The sequence below is a fragment of the Typopeltis vanoorti genome, chromosome 14 (assembly GCF_054136105.1).
Source record: "Typopeltis vanoorti isolate ZY-2024b chromosome 14, IOZ_Tvanoo_1.0, whole genome shotgun sequence".
Classification (NCBI taxonomy): Eukaryota; Metazoa; Arthropoda; class Arachnida; order Uropygi; family Thelyphonidae; genus Typopeltis; species Typopeltis vanoorti.
In genome coordinates, this window is record NC_143562.1 from 38,597,879 (window position 1) to 38,620,951 (window position 23,073).

The 23,073-nt window shown below is 36.5% G+C and overlaps 1 protein-coding gene across 3 annotated transcripts in view; it reads right to left on the reverse strand.

Annotated features, from left to right (window-relative positions):
- The window catches only part of Sms (spermine synthase), a 250,094-nt gene that overhangs the window by 56,719 nt on the left and 170,302 nt on the right, over positions 1-23,073 (reverse strand). For all 3 annotated transcript variants that reach the window (XM_090403753.1, XM_090403752.1, XM_090403751.1), the window contains exon 8: positions 19,207-19,294. In XM_090403753.1, coding sequence (XP_090259879.1) covers positions 19,207-19,294 — 88 coding nt within the window. The remainder of the gene's footprint in view (positions 1-19,206; positions 19,295-23,073) is intronic.

A 23,073-nucleotide genomic window follows, 5' to 3' on the forward strand; every position in this document is an offset into this window, starting at 1 on the left:
AGAGAGAGAGAGCGAGATGAATTATCAATTAACTGGACTGCCCTCTCCTGGATAGCATCAAGCAATCTTAGAAAGGATTTGGGTGCACAATCTGAAATGTGGAGCAGTGTTCCACAGTTGGACAGATTCAAAATTTATGCAGTTAGCAGTTATATAGGTGAGAAGTAGTGCCTTGAGTACACAGAGTTTTTTTAGCAGCTGTGGAAGTTATGGCTGTGCCAGGAAAGACTGCAGATGTAGGTCAGCCAAAGGAAGATCTCATCGTGTTTGGATATCTGGGTATTAGGAGCCTATGTAGCTCGGTAGAAGTGGTGTTTGCACTCTACAGCACTTGGCCGCATGACGAAAGATGGGTTCAAATCTAATTGTTGACTAGAGGAACATTTTTCTAAGCTTTTTCTCGACCAGTTTCCGAGTTAGTCGATCTCTGGCATGGAATTTTTCTCCCAGAAACTCGGGTTTTTCATCCCATAAACTCAAGAAAATCAGCCATCGAACCCACACTATTTTCAGAGATTAAAAATAAATATTGTGTTAGGAACCACAATGGCAGCACTTGTTAGCCGTCTTCTTCACTGCGTATCGATTAATTAATGATAGCCTTGGGACAGCTATCTCTGATTGGCTACTAGTGGAGATTGAACTGCCCACTCAGTCTCCATAAGTTAGATAGGGCTAAAATGGCCTCGCCTACTCCCTATGCAAGAACAAAAAAGCATTTGCTGATTTTATTTTTTTTTCCTGGGTATTATTATTATTAAAAATTAGGAGAAGGGATGCAACATCTTTCTTGAAGAGATTAGACAGGGCCAAGTTTCAATGGTATCGTGTAAGGTGGTAGCTACTCCATTTAAGTATTGCAAGGATATAGAGTTTAGGGCCTTAGTTATGGTAGATATTGAGGTTTATTATAATGCTCTCACACACTGCAAGGAAGCAAGAAAGAAATCACGTAACTCAGAACAGAGAAAACTTCTAGAAATGAAAGTAATAAAAAACTGAGTATTGGCGTATAAGACGCACCCTGTTTTTCAGACCTATTTTCAAAGAAAAAAGTGTGTCTTATATGCCAGCAAATATGGTAGTACATAAAGAAAAGGTAGAGTACCCATCAAAAACTCTGCAGAAATAAGAATGAAAAGAAATGATTCATGATAATACCTATACTGTAGAAGATCTGATAGTGATCTAACTGGAGTGAAATTAGAATGAAAACATTACTCTCAGCAGGATCAAAACTGGCTAAGGCAATAGCTATTTGATGCAGATGCACAGATGAAGATAGATTCCATATTATGTGCAATTGTGTAAGTCATTACCAAACTTACAGATCACATAATAAATGCATGTGTCCCATATGGAAATTAGTAAATGGGACAGACATCAAGCTCACAATGAAGATGCAAAATGTTATCTGTACAAGATTAATCTATTAACATTTAGTAGCTTTATTTTTAAGTTTTAGTAGTGTTAATAATGCTTTATAACAAGATTATGATATGATATATGTACCTCTTGTTGTATGTCAGACAAATAATAACTGGAGGTTGTAGTCACTGGGGAACACTTGAGGAAAATAGAAGCAGACAAAATGAAAGAAGCATGTTTGGTATGTTGTACTTCTGTTATGAATGGATGCTGGGCTGCCACTGCTGTTCATGTTATTAATTTGACATAAGGAACGTAAAACATGATAATTAATAAATAACATAAAATGGATTTAACTTTTATATATATATATATATATATATATATATTCCTGATTTACGCTCACGTGCAGACCCGCACATCACTGTGCAGGCATTAGAAACCGAAAATCCCACGGAATAGGTTGGTCAATCCTTATTCCTGGAGCATCATATGTCTCTAGGTGTGTGTGTGTGTGTGTGTGTGTGTGTGTTCATGGGTCAGTTTGCATGTTCTGAGGGACAAAAAACTTGAGTCTCCGGGTGAAAAACCCTCTACCTCTGTATGAGACAGGTAACTCACATTTAGTTGAATGAGACCAGATAAAGTTCTTCACTGACAGGAATCGAACCCAGGTCTTTCTGACCAAAGGGCTTCATCTATACTGACTGAGCTACACACACACACACACACCTCTTTTAATTTATTAGTATAAAATTTTCTCCCTATTATCAAGGGTATCTTCAGTATGACTTTAAAATACACAAATTGCACACACACACACACACGCACATGATGTAGAATGTCATGGTCTAATTATATTAAGGTTCCAGTAAAAAATATAACAAGATTTAAAAAAAAAGTTAATTCTGGGATTTGTGAAGAACTGTTTCCCATAAGAGGGATGATTTAAGTCCATTATTTCTGTTTAGATTTGGTTGATGTAGCAAGGTCTTACACAACTCTCGTTGTATAAACATTCCAGGAGATTATTACTTTTATGGAGAAGTTTAATTTTCTTCAAAAGAACTCAGATCTGTTGGCCTATGAGTGTCCTTCCATACTATCAACAAGACATCTACTTTTCTAGGCTTAGCTAAAGATAAATGTCTGCCTTTAGCCTACTCTGGAGTGAATCTGTGGATTATCTTATTTCAGCCAAACAGATAGATTTGCAGATCATGATGAACATTTTATGATGAAGACTATATTAAGTTCCATGAGCCAGAGAAATTGGTGTGAAGCATTCTATCACTACCAGACACCATGTTCTTTGGAAAAAAATTAGTGTCTCCATAAAAGGAATAATCTCTGGGAACATTTCTACAAAGAGAGTTGTGAGACCTTGCTACAGTGACTGAATTTAAACAGAAATGATGAACTTAAATTATCTCTATTATGGGAAATAGTTCTTCATAAATTCCAGAATTATCTTAAAAAGTTATTTTTACTAGAACCTTAATATAATTAGACCATGACATTCTAGTGTGCATGCAATTTGTGTATTTCAAAGTCATACTGAAGATGCCCTTGACACTAGTGCAAAAATTTTATACTAATAAATAAATACATAAATATATATATATATAAGTTAAATCTATTTTATGTTATTTATTAATTAGTTCATGTTATCATAGAGCTTTTAGGAATGTGGAGGAATGATGAATACCATTTCAGTGGAACAACATTCACAGAAATATCTTTGGAAAAAACAAAGCAGAAACAAAGAGAGCAAGAGAGTTCATCAATTATTTGCTCTAATGGGCAGAATCATAAGCTTCTTCAGCCTCCAAATCAAGATATGATATGATGTATTTATAACAGGAAGAGCTAGAGGTAAACAACAATACAAGAAGAGATCTGATCTTGTCTAGTATTATCAATGATAAAGAGAAATAAATTGAGATTTTTTTTTTTTTTTGTGAGAAAGAAGGTACGATTGTGTTTAACAACAGAGGTACTAGGTTGATATATATATTTCTCCCACACATGAAAGACATAAGAGCCTATAGTAAACAAATGCCATGAGTGGGTGGTCATAAGGACCTTCTCGAGAATAATCTCAGTCCTGAACATTTCAACGTAATTTGAAGAATTTTTCATTAATCAGGCAAACGTGGTCACTTAAATTAATTATAAACACATATGAGTTTATTAGTTTGAAATTTAGATGGTTTCATTCAACTGCGACTTAGCTCTGTCTGTAAAAATGGGTTATAAATTTAGCTAATCTACCTTTCACCAATGATGAGTTAAGCGGATTATCAAAAGGACCAGATTTTGCATTAACACCTTCTCGATTAGGGTGCTTAAGGGTCCAAGCTGTATAACTGAGAGGAGACCTTCACATAGTCTTTAAAGGAATGTGGAGAACTGACCAGGGCTTCTGACCTAACGTCCAATCCAAACCTTCTCATGGTGCACCCTGTTGGGTATCTACCTAAATACTGAACGAATGAGGATGGGCTGGCAATTTGGGATTTAGCCGACCAAATTGTATTCTTATTGGTTAAACCAAAATAAAAAATGATGGTACAACATGAAAAAATTTCATGCCAGCTGGGGCATTGCCCGGTAAAACAAGGCCCCCCATTGTTTTCGCCAGAGAACCAGGGCGAACAGCGAAAAGTCAGCTACTGGAACAAATCTGAAAACACACCCCAACTCAACATCACCAGAGATAAAGATCGGTACTATCAACATAAGAAGTCTGAATGACAAAGAAATGGAGCTAGCTGAGGAATTAGATAAGTACCAGATCAACATAATAGGGGTGACTGAAACAAAAAAAGACAAAAACTGGTGAGTTCTTTCTGAGCAATAAATACAAATTGTTATATTCAGGAAATGACAATCAAGGAACAAAAGGAGTAGCCATAGTATTCAACACAAAATACGAGGCTAATCTTCTTGAATGGCAGGCTGTCTGAAAGTAGAGTGATGTGGGCAAATATGAGAATGGGGAACAGGACAATGAGACTTATTTGTGCCTATGGTCCCACAGAAGGTTCTACTAAGGTAGAAGTGGAGGAGTTTTTTGATGCTTTAGAAAAAGCAACTGACACAATGAAAAAGGAAAAGTTGGTCCTTGTTGGGGATCTGAATAGCATAGTAGGAAATGATTGTCAGACATACAAAAATGTTTTGGGAAAATTTGGAGAAAAGAGCAAAGCTAATAATAATGGCAAATACCTGTTGGATTTCTCCTCAGGACAAGGACTGATTATTACTAATACCATGTTCCAACATAAAAATGTACACAAATTCACATGGAGAGAAGAGGCTAGGAATAAGAAAAGTCTCATTGACTATGTTATTGTTGATAGTGATGTTTTCTCCCTGGTGGAGGACACCAGAGTGTACGGAGGATTTGAAATCGGAAGTGATCACTATTTAGTCTTGAGCAGGATAAAATTGAATTTCATATTGAAAAGAATAACATGTAAGAAAGTTTAAAGCAAATAAAAGTTGAGCAGCTCTCAGATGTGAACTGTAGACTAACATACACAAAGATTACTGAAAAAAAAAATGAAAGAGTTTCGGAACAGGAACCAAACCTTGAAGAAAACCCTGATTGATTCAGCCAGAGAGGCATGTGGTGAGGTTGTCTGCAAGGATAGAAAAATCAGGACTCCATGGTGAACACAGGAAGTTAAAGAGGCAGTGAAGGAAAAGAAGAAGAAAGTATATCAAAAATTTCCTGGAAAATAAGTCAGCGTTTGCTCTTAGAGAATACAGAGACAAATGCAAGAAAGCTAAACACTGTGTAAAACTAGCTAAACAAAAGTCATGGGAGAACTTTGGCAAGAACATAGAAAATAAATATCAAGAACAAAGAAGGTGGTAAGATATTCTGGAGGTTATAATAGATTTAGTTTAATCCTTTATCCCAGTGAGAGCAAACAAAGTTTGCGCCTGAAAATATCTTCAGGACTAAATATAGTGTTGTACTATCTTATCCAGTAAGTAGTGCAACACCAAGGCAACTCGTGGCAAAGGTGGAGCAAGCTACCAGGCACTTCTAACCCAGTATCTCCCATAATGCAAAACACATTTCCTATGTGGATATGTATACTGTTATGCATTAAAGGGATTGGCCATCTACCCAGACTAGTTTCGACCTTTATTGAGGTCTCTTCAGTGGGAGCCAGGCCCAGAGCTGGAGATACCAGGCAGAAGCAGTAGTAAGTCATCTGTGCCTATGGGAGTTGCCAAAAGGTTTATCACCTTTTTTAAAAATTACTCTGGATTTAGAGAAAGATGTTGAAAATTTATTTATCACTAGGTTAGACTATAATAGATTTAGTTTAATCCTTTATCCCAGTGAGAGCAAACAAAGTTTGCGCCTGAAAATATCTTCAGGACTAAATATAGTGTTGTACTATCTTATCCAGTAAGTAGTGCAACACCAAGGCAACTCGTGGCAAAGGTGGAGCAAGCTACCAGGCACTTCTAACCCAGTATCTCCCATAATGCAAAACACATTTCCTATGTGGATATGTATACTGTTATGCATTAAAGGGATTGGCCATCTACCCAGACTAGTTTCGACCTTTATTGAGGTCTCTTCAGTGGGAGCCAGGCCCAGAGCTGGAGATACCAGGCAGAAGCAGTAGTAAGTCATCTGTGCCTATGGGAGTTGCCAAAAGGTTTATCACCTTTTTTAAAAATTACTCTGGATTTAGAGAAAGATGTTGAAAATTTATTTATCACTAGGTTAGACTATAATAGATTTAGTTTAATCCTTTATCCCAGTGAGAGCAAACAAAGTTTGCGCCTGAAAATATCTTCAGGACTAAATATAGTGTTGTACTATCTTATCCAGTAAGTAGTGCAACACCAAGGCAACTCGTGGCAAAGGTGGAGCAAGCTACCAGGCACTTCTAACCCAGTATCTCCCATAATGCAAAACACATTTCCTATGTGGATTCTGGAGGTTGTTGAAGAAGCTTAGAAATGGAGATTGCTGTAAAAGGAGTTAGAGATGATAAAGGTGACATGAAAACTGGAGAAAAAGATATCCTTTAAGTATGGAGTAATTACTTCGAAAATTTGCTAAATAAAACAAGCAGTGATAGCACAGTGGTAAAAAACACTCAACAGGCATACAGTCAGAAATACATGTCCATACTTCAAGTAGAAAAAGCAATCAAAGACTTGAAATGTGGAAAGGCAGCAGGAGTGGATGATATTTGACCAGAAATGCTGAAGTATGGTGGTATAAAAGTCTTGCAGTGGCGGCACTGCATAGTTCAGAAATCCTGGACAGAGGGACGAATTCCCGATGATTGGAGTAGAGCTCTAATAGTGCCCATATATAAAAAGAGAAATAAAACTGAATGTGAGAATTACAGAGGTATTTCCCTACTGTGTGTTCCTGGCAAGATCTATGCAAGTATACGGATGAGAAGAATAGTGGAAGAAAAGCTTGGTGAAGAACAAGCTGGATTCAGGTGAAATAGAGGCTGTCAGGATCAGATCTTCACTTTACGACAAATAGTGGAGAAATCATAGGAATATAACCAAGATCTGTATTTAAGTTTTGTCGATTTGGAAAAGGCATATGACAAGATGCCAAGAGAGAAGCTATTCAATATGCTACAGTTATATGGTGTCAGTGGGGCATTATATCAAGCAATACTTAGTCTGTATTTGAGTTGTAAGTCAGCAGTTAGAATTTAAGGAAGTACAGGAAGATGGTTTAATGTTAAATCTGGTGTCAGACAAGGATGTACATTATCCCCTCTGTTATTCATTATCTATATGGATCACATTATGAAGGAAAGTGGTATGAAACATGATATCAGAATTGGAGATGTTAATGTCAGCTCTTTGCTTTATGCGGACGATGTTATACTTCTAAATAAATCCACTACAAGTTTGCAAGATTCCCTGACTAAATTGAATAACTGTTGTAATAGATATGGTATGAAGGTCAGCATTAAAAAGACAAAGACAATGAAAATAGGTAGAATTGTTAAAAATGTCAACTGTGTTGTGAACAGGGAACCTGTGGAACAAGTAAAACATTTCACATACTTAGGCACGATTTTTAGTGAAGATGGTAAATTAAATATGGAAATAGACAATAGAATGAACAAAGCTGGTATGGTAGGAAGTCAATTGAATAAATTCATATGGAATAAGAGAGAAATTAGTCAGAACACTAAATTAGCTGTATATAAGACAGTGTTCAAACCAGTTTTAACACTGTCTATAACTGCAAACATAATAGACAGTTCTGAGAGCTGGGTCTGAAGTAAAACACTTGACCAAAGACTAGAGACCGCAGATATGAAAGTCCTGAGAAAGTTTAGAGGCGTGAACAGATGGCATCAATGGCAATATCATATTAAAAATGAGGATATTAAGAAAGAACTTGACATTGTCAGAATCCAGGAATGCGTTAGCAGAGCTAATCTCAGATGGTATGGTCACTTAAACAGAAATGGCAAGGAAAGATTAGCAAAACAAGTGTTCTCTGCCAGGTTGGGAAGAAAACGACCCAGAGGAAGACCAAGATATAGGTGGATTGATACAGTACAATGTGCATTAGACAATAGAAATATAAGATCTGATAATGATAATATTGGAGTCTTGACAAGTAACAGACTGATTTGGAGGAAAATTGTAGATAGGAAGTTAGTAATGGTGTAAATTTTTCATGTACTACTATCATATCCTGTACACCCTTGAGGGTACATGTCAGGAATTTGATGATGGTGATGACCTTCTCGATTATTTATTTAAACTTCGTAGCAGGCATGGAAAAAGACATCTGGGACTTATGCACAGATTTTGTATAAAGCTAAACCTCCTCCTCTGAACATTTCATTATCAGAATCACAATCTCTCAGTATTCTATGGCGAAATACTAACATTGTTATAACATGAGTCAAGAAAGGAACTGCAACTGTTTTGATGGATATCACTGACTGTAACTGCAAACATAATGTTTTATTACAAGACAGATATACTTACAGTAATCAGGAGAAATCCTACCCAAAGTCAGCTAAACAAATTAAATAAATTATTACATCAAAGATATTCCTTAGATGCCAATACCATTGAAAAGTTATGAATTCATCATGTTTATCCCACAGGTATTTTGGCCTTCCTAAAGTGCACAAATCTGATCATCCATTTTATCTGATAGTTGATTTCATAGTATCTCCTACTTATTATTTGGTAATAATATTCAAAAATATCTTTCGAGTCTTCTGCAAAACTCACAGACAAAACCACCTCCTATATCAAAAATAGTTTTGACTTCAAAGAAAAAATTAAAGATCTTCATCTTCAAGACTCTGAAATGGTTTCTTTTGACATAGTTTCTCTGTTTATAAACATACCAATCCAAGAAACTTTACAACTTTTACAAGATTTCTCTGATGATGTCGTTAAATTATTTAAGTTTACAACCAATGCTGGATACTTTACTTGGCAAAATAAACTGTTTCAGCAAATTGAAAATACCATGATGGGTAGACCTATATCACCTGCTTTGGCTGATTATTTTATGGAGCACTTAGAGAACCGAATTTTTAACACCATTCCTCCTCAACCCCATATTTGGCTACACTTTGTTGATGATGTTCTTTGCGATCTAGTCCCACTTTCAAAACAAAATTACTCCAGTTTTTGGACAAAATTAACTCCTTATACACTTACATTATGATCACTATTGAGCATGAATCTAATAACAGTCTTCCCTTTCCAGATACCCTAATACTTTGTAACTCTATGGATAATATTAATTTTTCAATTTACAGGAAACTAGCCTTCACTGGCAGGTATATCACTGCAGCTTCACATCATTATTCTTCACAAAAGACAGGTATTATTAAAAGCCTCGTGCACTGAACATGCACAATTTGTTCTTCTGACTCTCTTCTATTAGAAGACTTAAGTAAAATAAAACTTGCCCCATCACTTAATGGATATAACAAAGCCACAATACAGAAAATAATCAATAATTATCATTCTTCTGCCAGACTGTAATCTGATGTTAAAAGGATCTGTACCTTACCTTAAAGGGGATAGCAACGATTCTCCACAAATATAATCTATATACTGCCTTAAAACCAACCTGGAAGTTATCTTCTTTCCTACCACCTATTAAGGATAAATTATCACTGTTATCCTTGTCTGGTTTATCAAATAACTTGTTTCTATCGACTTTGCTACATTAGATAGACAGATAGACTAGCCATTCTGCTGAGATCAGAATCCTAGAACATCAAGATTACATAAGAATTCTGGAATCAGAAGGTTCAGGCCTTGCTTCTAATGCTAGAACCAGATACTAGAACCAGAGTTCAGTGGAATCCAACAAAGATGGTGCACTGCAATAGGTTTAAACCTAATCGTCTATTTCTCAAATCACGTGAAGCGTTACTACTCTTAATCGAACAGACTGCATACCTATCTCTAAGTTTTTATAATTGCTATTAATAGTTTATATATATATATTGTGATTGTTCATTTTTACTCGGTAGAAAATATTATTAATTAGTTTAAATGACATACCGAGAGATAAAGAGGTGACATGGTTTATTTAAAAAGATACTACTAGTTTACTAGTATCATTGAATGGATCAACTTCTTCAGGTATCACAATCAAAGAAATATACAAAAAATAACAGAGACTTAAAAATTGCATTAACAGTACTAGTACAAAAGGCAGTAGTACATTTTGAAAAACAGTAATGTGAGCTTGAGTTACAAATAAAAGTTGACTACGTGCTGTCATGAGTGCGCCAGTATTGAACAGAGGCAATGTGTGCATCAGAGAGATTGAAACTTAGGCTGTTGTTGATATGGGAAGAATCTAAGGTAATTTCTCTAGATTCGACAATCTTTCTTTCAAGTTCATCATAGCACACATGGATATTAGAAGTTTGTGTCCAGTCCACAATGTGTTGGCGGCCTTCATCTGAGTTAACAGAGAAAAGAACGTGACTAGAGAGAGCGCTGGCTCTAGTCCTGTTGTAGGAGATATCTCTATGGTGTTCTTCCATACGTAAAAGGATGGGTTTAGCAGTTTGGCCATAATATGGCTTTCCACGATCACATAAAATCTTGTAGACTCCTGGAAACTGAGTGGGAAGATGTTTCTCTTTAGGTTTACCAAGTATGGAGCGAAGTTTTGGGAGCATAGAGAAGTAAGTTCTGAAGTTAAATTTCTTGAGAATTTTAGCTAGTTTTGGTGAAAGAGAACTGATGTAAGGCAAAAAAATAAAGGCTCTGGGGGAAGAGGGATCTTCAGAAGCAGTTGAGTGATGGAGAGAAAGAAATTTATCAATCTTATTAGGAGAGAAACCATTATTAATAAGTCTTTTTAAGAAAAAGGAGTTCATTTTCAATTTCTTTTTCTTCTGTAAGTAAAGATTTGGCCCGGTGTGCTAAGGTGGAAATAATACCAAATTTTTGCAGAGGATAGTGATGGGAAGAAGCATGAAAGTATCTGTCAGTATGAGCAGATTTTCTAAAAATTGAGATTTTAATACTTTCAGAGCATCTGGTAAGCTTCAGATCTAGAAAGGGGAGGCAGTCATCGGATTCCAGTTCGAAGGTAAAAGAGATTTTTTCATGAAACTTGTTTAGGTGGTCCAAAAATAAATTGAGGTTGTTGACACCGTCTTCCCAGATGAGGAATATATCGTCTATATAACGATACCAAAATTTTGGTTTAAGGGGGAAGAAGTTAATAGCTTTTTCTTCAAAATCGTTAAAAAATATATCTGCGAGAATCGGAGATACTTTGGAAAACTATAGAAAATAATAACTAAATAATTTAATTACCATTTCTTATATTTTTCCACAGTTGAACTGCCAACTTTAGGGCACAATAACATAAAGATACATGCCTGCAGGCACTATATGAGTAAAACTAGTACTTTGAATAGGAGCTCTTGGCCACTGGGCTAATGGTTTGAGAATGAGAGTTTCCCAGATTTGAGGCAGTTTTATACATCCAAATTTAGTGAGGTTAGGATTGTTTTTTAAGGGTAGAGGCAGATTCAAAGAACAATCTTTCACATAGTATTATTTGCTTCTGTGAAGTAATAGTGGTGGCCATCTTCCAGTAAATTCTGTAGCAGACATTTAAGGAATGGTCTGCAACTCCTGAGTGGCTACAGTGGTGGTGGTACCGAACATAATCTTTGTTTTCAGAGATTCTGATGCTGGCTCTCCTGCCGGTTTTGCTATAGGCAGATTAGCTGCAGGGTACTAGGAAGATACCAAACAAATCTAGGAATGGAAGACTAGACAAGGAATGTCAATTTGTGTGGAATGAAAGTGGTCACCAGATTGTATTTCTTCGAGACTTTTGCTAATTTCTCAGAAGCACCTCAAATGAATATTGTGGGGGGGGGGACAATATATGGAATGTCAATATTTTTTGATCTAGTGGAATCATAACCTAAGAAGGTGTAGTGTATGTGGTTAAGTTCGGGTTATGATGGCATTATAATCAGATCAAATTAATTTTGCTCTGTTAACCAACGATTTTATGCTGTTGTATTGGTGGTGTGACTGTTGGTGGACGTATATGCACTTACAATCAGATATCACGATTGCAAGGCCATCAGGGTGGCATGTAATCAGAGTCAGGAAGGATGGACTATTGCTGTTTTCTTTTTCTAAAGTGAATTAGATCCTAAGATGCTGGATATGTTAAAAATGTATTAGGTGTGTCTAGATCATGTGGCCAAATGCAGAACACCTTGTTTAAATCTAGACAGTGCTCATCTTCAGACCAATGGCTAAGAGCACCCAACCAAAGGTACTAGATGATGCATGATGCAATTTAGGACTTAGGGCCTTGATTTGTTTCTTCACTCAGTGTTATGTAGTGCCTTACCTGTGTGCTGTTCTCTATATATGGCAATCTGACTTTGGCAAAATATAGGAAATACTAATTAAAGAATTTTATTTATTATATCATCTATGACAACCTAAGTAAAATAAAAAATGGTAAATCAGCAGGAGAAGATGGGATAAACTCCTAACTGTATAAATTTGCTGGAAAAAAAATTCATCAGCAATTATTAAAATTTTTGAATAAAATATATACAAATACTAATAGAATGGAATACAAGTATAGTAATGGCTATATTTAAAAAGGGAGATAAAACAAAACCTGCTAATTACAGAGGTATTCGTTTATTGAATACATGCTATGAAGTATATAGCAGACTACTTAATGAAAAATGAAAATATAGTGAAAAAATATTATTAGAATGTCAAAATGGATTAAGAAAAGAATGCTCCACAATGGATGCAACTTTTTTTATTGAACTACTTATAGAAAAAAGAGAATTTAATTTAGAAATTCACCTGTTTATAGATTATGAAAAAGCATTTGACAAAGTAAAAAGATATATACTGTTTGATATATTACAAAGAATAAATATACCTAATATTTTACAACATGCAATATCGAATATACACAAAAATAATGAAATAAAAATAAATGAAAAAATGTCTGAAAAACAACTTTTCAATATTTATATTAATGAAATATTAATACAATGGAACACCTTAAACAATCCAGGCATAGAAATTTCCCAGAATAAAATAAATACGCTATTATTTGCAGATGATCAGGTAATAATACCAGAGAAGGAAGACAATTTGCAAAGAGCATATATAATTTAAACATTATAGTAGGGCAGTTTGGAATGAAAATATCCATAGATAAAACTAAAACAGTGACATTTTATGGACAAATTCCAGTTAGAAGTAAAACAGTAATTAATAATAAAATAATAAATACAAAATTAATAACGGAAAAAGTCACGTAAAAAGATTATTTAATAGTAAAATTTTGTGGATTATCTTATTTCGGACAAACAGGAAGATCTGCCTCTATTCGGCTAGAAGAACACCAGTTTAATATTCAATACCTTGAAACTGAACAGTCTGGACTTGCAGAACATGCCATCATCACTAGACATAAGAGTACATTGGAAAAAGACAAGAGTCCTTCACAAAAGTCGGTTCCTCATGGAATGGCTTTATAAAGAAACGTGAAACTTTACTTCACTCGCCTAACTTAAACAGATCCGATGGTTTACGTCTATCCCTTTATGGGAGATTTTATAATTCAGCTAATCTTTCTTAACTTTTTATTGTATACTAGGGGTGGCTCCCCCCCCGATGCCTACACACCCGAGTTCCGGGGTGGTAGGCCGGTTCTCCCTCAATTCTGATGACTCGAAAAGGGGGGGGTTCCCCCTAACAGGCGGCTATGGTGCCCAATCCCCCCCCCCCCCGAGTTCTGGACTGGTAGGCCGGTTCTCCTTCAATTCTGATGAATCGAATTTTGAAAACTCGAAAGGGGGATTCTTCCCCCCTGGCGCCCAAACCCCTGAGTTACGGACTGGTAGGCAGGTTCTCCTTCAATTCTGATTACTCAAATTTTGAAAACTCAAAAGGGGGTTTCTTCCCACCAGCACCCAACTCCCTGAGTTCCGGACTGGTAGGCTGGTTCTCCTTCAATCCTGATAACTCGAAAGGGGGATTCGGCCCTCCATGGCAGCTACAGCGCACAACCCCCCCGAGTTCCGGACTGGTAGGCCGGTTCTCCTTCAATTCTGATGAATCGAATTTTGAAAACTCGAAAGGGGGATACCGCCCCTTGGTGCCCAAACCCCCAAGTTCCGGACTGGTAGGCTGGTTCTCCTTGAAATGTGATGAGTCGAATTTTGAAAGCTCTCAAGGGGTTTCCACCCCCCCCCCGAGTTCTGGACTGGTGGGCCGGTTCTCCTTCAATTCTGATGACTTGAAAGGGGGTTATGCCCCTCGTGGTGTCCAACCCCCCAGAGTTCCAGACTGGTAGGCTGGTTCTCCTTGAATTCTGATGACTCGAATTTTGAAAACTCAAAAGGGGTCTCCGCTCCCCCTGGCACCTACGACGCCCAATACCCTCGAGTTCCAGACTGGTAGGCCAGTTCTCCTTCAATTCTGATGAATTGAATTTTGAAAACTCAAAAGGGGGATTCTTCCCACTGTCACCTAAGGCGCCCAAATCCCCGAGTTCCGGACTGGTAGGCCGGTTCTCCTTCAATTCTGATGACTCGAATTTTGAAAACTCGAAAGGGGGTTTCTGCTCCCCCACTGGCCAATATGCCCCCCCCCCCCCCCCAGTTCCGGACAGGTAGGCCAGTTCTTCAATTCTGATGAATCAAATTTTGAAAACTTGAAAGGGGGGTTTCCGCTCCCCCCCAGCACCCCAACTCCCCGAGTTCCAAACTGGTAGGCCGGTTCTCCTTGAATTCTGATGACTCGAAAGCCCCCCCCGAGTTCCGGACTGGTAGGTCTGTTCTTGAATTCTGATGATTCGAATTTTGAAGACTCAACACTCAGGGTAGCCTTGAGTTTCAAAACATTTCAAATAACTTGACAAAAACGTGACACAAAAAAGCTTATCATTTTATATTATAGAGTAGATATAATTTTTTTTTTTTGTTAGGAAATTTATTGACATTTTTAGTTATCTTACACTAGCTACTTAGGTGGCGCTTTTTGGAACTGTCAGTTATTGCTTAATTTGAGCTTAAAATGTACTGAAGATACCTGTGATACAGAGGTGAAAATTATACTATTAAATAATCTTTTTACGTGAGTTTTTCCATTATTAATTTTGTATTTATATGTCTGCTCACTGTTTGCCATTATTAATAGAGAAAAATACTTTCAGTTATCTTGGATGCAAAATATCATATGAAGGAGAAAAATACATACAATTAAAAACTTCAAAACTTTTACAGATTATCTTCTTCTTCTCTTCTGCTCATGGTGTGTTGAGTTCCTCAAAGATGAATTTTTGCCATTTCTTTCTGTCTGCTGTCTTTTTATGAAGTTCTATTAAGGAATTTAAGTGGGTGCTTTCTTTAATGTTATCGATCCATTTTTTTCTTGGTCTTCCTCTGCTGGACTGTCCTTCAATTCTACCATTTAATATGTTTGGTAGTCTTTCTGGGTTCATTCTTGAAACATGTCCAAACCAGCTTAGTTGGCTCTTTTTTTAGTGCTGTAATTATTGTTTCTTTAAAGTTAAGTTCTTCTCTGACTTTTTCATTTGTTTTTCTTTCTGTCCAGTTTGTTCTATTGATTTTTCTTAGGCATTTCACTTCAAAAGCATTGAGTTTATCAGTTTCTTTTTTTCTTAAGATCTAAGCATTCTGAGCCATAGAGTACTACTGTGAGAATTATTGTTTTATATATATCTTTAATTTCAGTTCTTTGCTTAATCTTTTATTGTTCCATATATTTTGTAGTCTGCCCATTGTTATCTATCCATTATTGTTCTGTGTTTGATGGTTTCGAAAGTCTAGATCTTCAGTGATCATTGATCTTAGGTAATTGAACTGCTTTACTTGTTCTATATTATTGTTTACTATTTTCATTTGGATTGCTTCCCTTTTTCTTCCTATTACCTATTTCTTCCTGTTTTGTTTTACTAAAATTGATTTTTATATCATATGTGTTACTTACTTGATGCAGCTTGGTCAGGATATTTTCTAATTTTTCTTGGCTGTCTGTAGTGATAACTATGTCATCAGCATACTTTAAATGTGCTATATATCTTCCATTTACAGTTGTGTCTTCACACATCTGTAGTCCTTTGTCTATTACTTCTTTTAGGTACAGGTTGAATATGGTGACAATGGACAGCCTTGCATAATTCTTTTTTTACAGATTATAGGCCTGATAAATAGAACACTCAATCCAAATATTGTACAAAAAGAAACATGCTTGAAAATATACAATACTTTAGCAGTGCCCACATTATTATATGGCAGCAAAATTTGGATAACAAGTGAAATGAGATTCATGAGAAGAACTGTAAAATACACATTATTAGACCCAAAAAGGAACAAAGATATTTTAAAAGAACTAAAAATAAAATCAATTGAAGAAAAACTAAACAATTGCAAACAAACTGGACAGAACATGTAAACCGTATGGCCAACACCAAATATCCTAGACAAATAATAAAATATAAACCAATTGGAAAGAGAAGGCTGACCTCAAAAGAGGATATTAGGTGGATAATGAGACCGGAACAGACCAATATGGTCTATATCTGTAATTAGTGTTATGATGATGATGATAATATTATCATCTATGTTGTTATTTCCTTTGTAAAAATCCATAACCCACCCACAGTACCAATTTACTATAGTAGTTTAAAACCTTTTGTGGGTAGAAGTCACATAAAAAAAAAAAAGCTATTTTGAGTAACAATCAATGTATAAGCTTCAAACATCAGAACTTACAAATAACAGCTATTGTTCTTTTGAATGTTAACATGTAAAATGTATACCTTCAATTTTCAAGTTACAAGCTTCAGTACAGCAGACATTTGACACAATAATGTAATTAGCGTGAAGTACAGTAGCAAACAAATTAATCCGAACAAGCTGAATTTTCATCAAGTTTTGGTTTGGGTTTAATTTTTGTTTCAGTTCACCATAATTTTGGTTGAATGCTGTGTGTTTTAACTGTCTCTATGATGTTTATTAATAGTGTTGTGCATTTTTAATAGTGTAAACAAGCTACATTCGTAGTGTTTTTTCATTTGTGTAGCTATCAAATGGATACATCTCCAAGAAAGCATTCAAAAATATGTACTCTTCAGCACGCATCCATGACTCAAAGACAAATTACCAATGAGTGTCGTGTTGGTCTGGGTACTGTTAATGCAATTTTAAAGAGGTTTAGGGAGACAGGTCTCTTTTTTTTTTTTTTTTTTGCTGATAGAAAAGGGATATGTGGGCAAAACTTACTCGAGATCATTTACTAATTTAGGAAAAGCAAAATGAATCCAAGATTGTCTGCTGTAGACTTAAAGAGAGACTTTGTCAGCTATCGGATTAACGTTTCTGACATGACAGTCCGTTAAAGATTGTTGGATGCAGGGAGGCCTGCCCACAGACCAAAAATTAGTATGACGAAAGTTATGCAAACAAAGAGGCTCCAGTGGGCAAAAGTGTACAAAGATTGGACTGTTGAGAAGTGGAAAAAGTTATATTCTCAGATGAGAGAGCCATTTCTTTATCCAAAGAGAACGAGTACCCTACGTTTGCAAATCAGCAGCTGAGAAGACTACTCTCACCCATCTTCAACAAGCTCCTAAACACCCAGCTAAAAAGATGTTCTGGGGTGGTTTTACACATGACGGTCCTGGGTCTTGTGCCTGTTGGCGGTATGATGAACGTGACCAATACATAAAAATATTGGAGAAAAGGGTGTTCCCACAGATCCAGAAAGACAAATGTTCCAAGAGGATCTCGCCCCATGCCATACTTTAAACAAAAAAGAAAAAAAAAAGTCAGAGTTCTCCAAAAATCACAACATCCAATTGCTTTGGTTGCCAGGTAATTCTCCTGACATTAACCCAGCAGAAAATTTGTGGTCCATAGTTAAAAAGAGACATTTGCATTAACTTGGAAAATTAAATTGTGATACAAAGGATAACTTAATACAATCCATTATAAAAGTATGGTTTTCAGTTGCAGAAATAAATAAATGTATTCTACATTGGTAGAGTCCTTGCCTAAGCAAATTAATAAACTTATTATGAACAAATGAGCATATATAAACAATTAGGCAAAATTGGAGTTTAATTTTTGTACTTATTTTCTTTTAAAATTAAAATTTTTTTGTAAAATGCGAATGTTCAGATTGTGAATGTTTGCTACAGTAATTATTAAAAGAAAGGATAATAAATGTCCAATGTTGTTTTATAAGCAAGTAACAAACAATATTTACATTTGAAACTTGCCATATATTTACCTTTTATTAGTGCTTTTAATTAAAATTTCATTGGTCAGGTCTCATAGCTTTTGAATTACTGGTTTCTGTCAGACCAGGCTTTAACCTTATGAGAACAAAAACCTCTCTTTTCAATATCACAGAATAAGTATAATGTGTGAAAGTTTTAATTCCTGTAAGTGAACTCTATTAGAGCATAAAACATAGGAACAGAGAAAAAGAGTTCAAAAAGGTTTAATTTTAACATTAAAAAAATTATTAAACAAAAGTATAACAAATACAAATATTATTATATAGTCAAATGGAAAATTAAGTTTTTGCCTTTGAAAATTACAAAGTGTTGACAGTGACCAAGAGTTTATGAGAATGCAATCTTGTGATGAAGGCTGAATTTTCTTAAGCTCATGGTTACTTCTGAAATTTTATAATTTCAAAGGCAAACATGGTTTGCTACTTAGCTAAACCATGTTATTTGAGATATTATTTCTAGAAACTTTTCCATGTTACTCCTCTCAATTAATATTAAATTTTCTTTTTTTTTTTGGCTATTTGATATGTTATTCGATAAATTTTTAAATGATTAATTTTGATTTTATTAAATTTGACAAATCTGATAATAAATGTTATTCAATATTTATTATTCTTTCTTTTAATAGAGTTTTAATGGGATAGGCCTCTAAGAAAGGGGAATTTCACATGCAGCTGTTTGATTACAGTCAAAATATTTAGTTAAGAAATTAAGGGTGTAAGTTCCTTTCCCAAGTGATATCTAAATTTTACAAAACAAAGTAGATTTTATTGTGACAACAGTAAATAATGAACTTTTTAGTAAATTTTATTATCTAATTTTCTCTCTTATTTTAAAATATAGTGCTTCCAGTGATAGTTTCTGAGGAGACATGAAACTTAGTCATCACTAAATCATGACCCATTGTCAAATTAAACAATCACATAAATAATTATTAAATTATTAGACACAGACAACATTAAAAATTTAGGATATATTATTACCTGATAATTGTCTCCTTGTAGCTGGTCTAAGGAATCACCACATGCACCTCTTAAATGTTGTCTGCAAGCATCTATTACCATTTGGTCAATTTAATAAATGTTAAGGTAATTTCATCAAAAAGAAAAGTCAATCTATCATTTTGATAACAAATGAAATAAAGCATTTTTAAAGTTGCCTGTGAATGTAAATCATTTTTAAAAAATTAAAATATTTAAACAAACTCTTGCTCTTCTGCCAAGAATACAATAATAAGCAGCCTCAAAAGATACATGCACTTCATTTATTGTGTATAAAATACACAATAAATGGAACTGAATCAAGTTATCAATAATGATTATTTCTAATGAACAAAGGAAAACATTAAATTCTTAAAATAATATTTTACAGCATTAATAGCTCTAGATTCAATACAATAAATCCAACAATTCCACGAGTATTTACCTAATGAACAAAAGGCAGGGGATACAAGATTATTTGCTTTGAACCAGGCAACATCTGGTTAAATATTATTTAACCAGGTGTAGCCTGTTAAATAAGGCACCCATTGTTTTTGCCAGGGAACTAGGGTGAACAGCAAAAAAGTCAGCTACTGGAACAAATCCTAAAAGACAGCCCAACTCGTAACCAACTCATATTTACTATGATATGAGTCAAAGAGAAAATGATATAAGGGCTAGGGCGTACCCCTTAAGCGACGTGCAGCCACATTGCCCTACAGCTGCGAGGGCTACCGCATCAAGGGCAGGTGTGGTTAAAGAAGTGAGCCCAGCAGGTGGAGAGGATGTTGCGAGTGGGAACACTGAATGTTGGAAGCATGACTGGAAGGGAAAGAGAAGTGGCAGACATGATGAGGAAGAGGAAGTTGAACATTTTATGTGTACAGGAGACAAGGTGAAAGGGGGGGGGGGGAAGGCAAAGGAACTGGGAGATGGATATAAATTGTTCTACTCTGGAGCGAATAACGAGGGCAGAAATAGTGTAGGAATTGTGGTGTGTGTGGCAGAACGAAGGGTGAAGTACTGGAAGTGGGTAGAAGGAACGACAGGATCATGCGAATAAAATTTGGTCTTGGAGAAGAGCGGGTGGTCATATTATGTGTATATGCCACGCAAGTTGGCTGTACAGCAGAGGAGAAAGATGAGTTCTGGAATGTGTTAGATGAAGAAATGAGGGAACTGGAAGAAAATGAGATGGTGATTGTCAGAAGAGACTTAAACGGACACATAGGGAGACAGAATAGAGACTGTGAAAGGGTGCATGGTGGCCACGGAGTGGGAATGATGAACCAGGAAGGAGAGAGGGTTGTGGACTTTGCAGTAGCGTTTGATCTGGCAATTGTGAACTTGTTTTTCTGCAAGAGGGAAGAACATTTGATAGCAACAGTTCACAAATTGACTACATTTTGATTAGAAGAAAACATCTTAAGGTTGTGACAAACTGTAAAGTAATTCCAACAGATCAAATGGCACAGCAACACTGACTGCTGTGCGCAGACTTTAAGATCAAAGTTAAGAACCTCTGGAAGACATGGGATGAAGACAATTAAGTGGTTTTGCTTAAAAGAAGAGCGTGTGAGGAATTGTTTTATGGAGAAGGTGTTAGAGGGGATTTCAGATGGACTGGAAAGTGTACAAGATTGGTGGAAACATAATTCAAAAGTAATCCTGAGCTGTGCAATCGAGGTGCTTAGTGAGACATCTGGAAAGATTAGAGAGCAGAAGGAGGATTGGTGGTGGAATAATAATATACAAGTGGCAGTGACAACAAAGAAAGCAGAAGTGGGATGAGTCAAGAGTGGAAGAGGACAGAGAGGTGTACAGAGAGAGAAAGCAAGAAGCCAAGAGAGTTGTGGCACAGGTGAAGGCCATGGCATATCAAGATCTGTATGATCAATTAGAAACAAAGGAAGGACAGAGAAAAATTTACCAACTAGCGAAATGTAGAAATAAAGCAGCAAAGGACATCTTACATGTGAGGCAGATCAAAGATGCTGAAGGAAGAGTATTATGGAGGGATGTGGACATAAGAAACAGATGGAGAATATACTTTGAGGGACTTTTGAATGAGGAAAATGCAAGGACTCACAGAGAAGATGGGTAGCCTTCTGAGGTGATGGAGGCCATGAAGACAATGAGGAATGGAAAATCGGTGGGCCCCGACAGGATTCCAGTGGAGGCATGGAAGGCACTGGGGGAAGAGGGAATTGACCTGCTGTGGGACCTGTTCATGAAAGTTTGCCAACAGGAAAATATACCCGAGGAATGGAGGGAGAGTACTCTTGTCCCCATCTACAAGGGTAAAGGAGATGCACAAGACTGTAAAAAATTACAGAGGAATAACATCGATGTCCCATACAATGAAAATCCTAGAAAGGGTTCTGGATGGAAGACTGATGAAGGAGGTGGAGATTGCAAAGGAACAATTTGGCTTCATGCCTGGTAGATCAACAACAGATGCTATCTTTGGGTTACGGCAGATGATGGAAAAGTTTAGAGAGAAACAACGGGAGCTACATCTGGTATTTATTGATCTGGAGAAAGCATACGATACAGTGCCAAGGCAGAAGTCTGGAGGTGTCTGAAGGAGAAGAAGGTTCTGGAGAAATATGTCAGGTTGGTGCGGGAGATGTATAGAAATGTGAAGACAAGTGTTCGGACCAGTCTGGAACAGACAGAAAGTGTTCAAGTAACAGTTGGCTTGCATCAAGGGTCAGCATTATGTCTGTTTCTATTTAACATTGTGATGGAGGTGGTGATGGAAGATGCACCTTGGACAATGTTGTATGCAGATGACATCTTGCTGTCATTTGCCAACATTGTCCAACAGAGTATATGTGTTGCACAGTGGGCGGTGGCCAGGAGACAGATCTGGAGCTGGAAGGAAATGTCATCAGGAAGGTGAGGGACTTTAGATACTTAGGTTCAACAGTGGAAGAAGATGGAGGAGCTGAGAAGGAAGTGGGATGCAGGATATGAGCGGGTTGGAGGAACTGGAGATAGATTGCTGGAGTGTTATGCGATAAGAGGGTGCCGATCAATCTGAAAGGCAAAATCTATAGGACAGTAGTGAGGCCAGCTATGACGTATGCTATAGAAACTGTGGCCCTGAGGAAAAATAGCATCAGCAGGATGGAAGTAGCAGAGATGAGAATGCTTAGGTGGATGTGCGGTGTGACCAGAAAGGATCGTCCGAGAAATGACTATGTGAGGGGAACAGTGAAAGTTACGAACTTAGGAGCGAAGATACAGGAGGCAAGGTTGAGATGGTTTGGTCACGTGATGAGGAGAGAGGACGAATATGTGGGAAGAAGGGTCATGCAGATAAATGTGCAAGGAAGGAGGAAGCGTGGGCGGCCAAAGAAGAGATGGAGAGAGCTGCTAGAAGAGGAATTGAGGATGAAGAACATGGATGTGGTGACAGCCCAAGACAGGAGGATGTGGAGGAGACTCATCATCAACAGTGACCCCACTTAAGTGGGAGAAGCTGCAGAAGAAAAAGAATAATAGCTCTAGATTCAATACAATAAATCCAACAATTCCACGAGTATTTACCTAATGAACAAAAGGCAGTGGATACAAGATTATCTGCTTTGAACCAGGCAACATCTGGTTAAATATCATTTTTCCAGATGTAGCCTGGTTAAATAAGGCATCCATTGTTTTTGCCAGGGAACTAGGGTGAACAGCGAAAAGTCAGCTACTGGAACAAATCCTAAAAGACAGCCCAACTCGTAACCAGAGTTCAAGATCAACATAAGAAGCCTAAATGGCAAAGAAATGGAGCTAGCTGAGGAATTGGATAAGTACCAGATCAACATAATAGGGGTGATTGAAACAAAAAAGACAAAATCTGGTGAAATTTTTCTG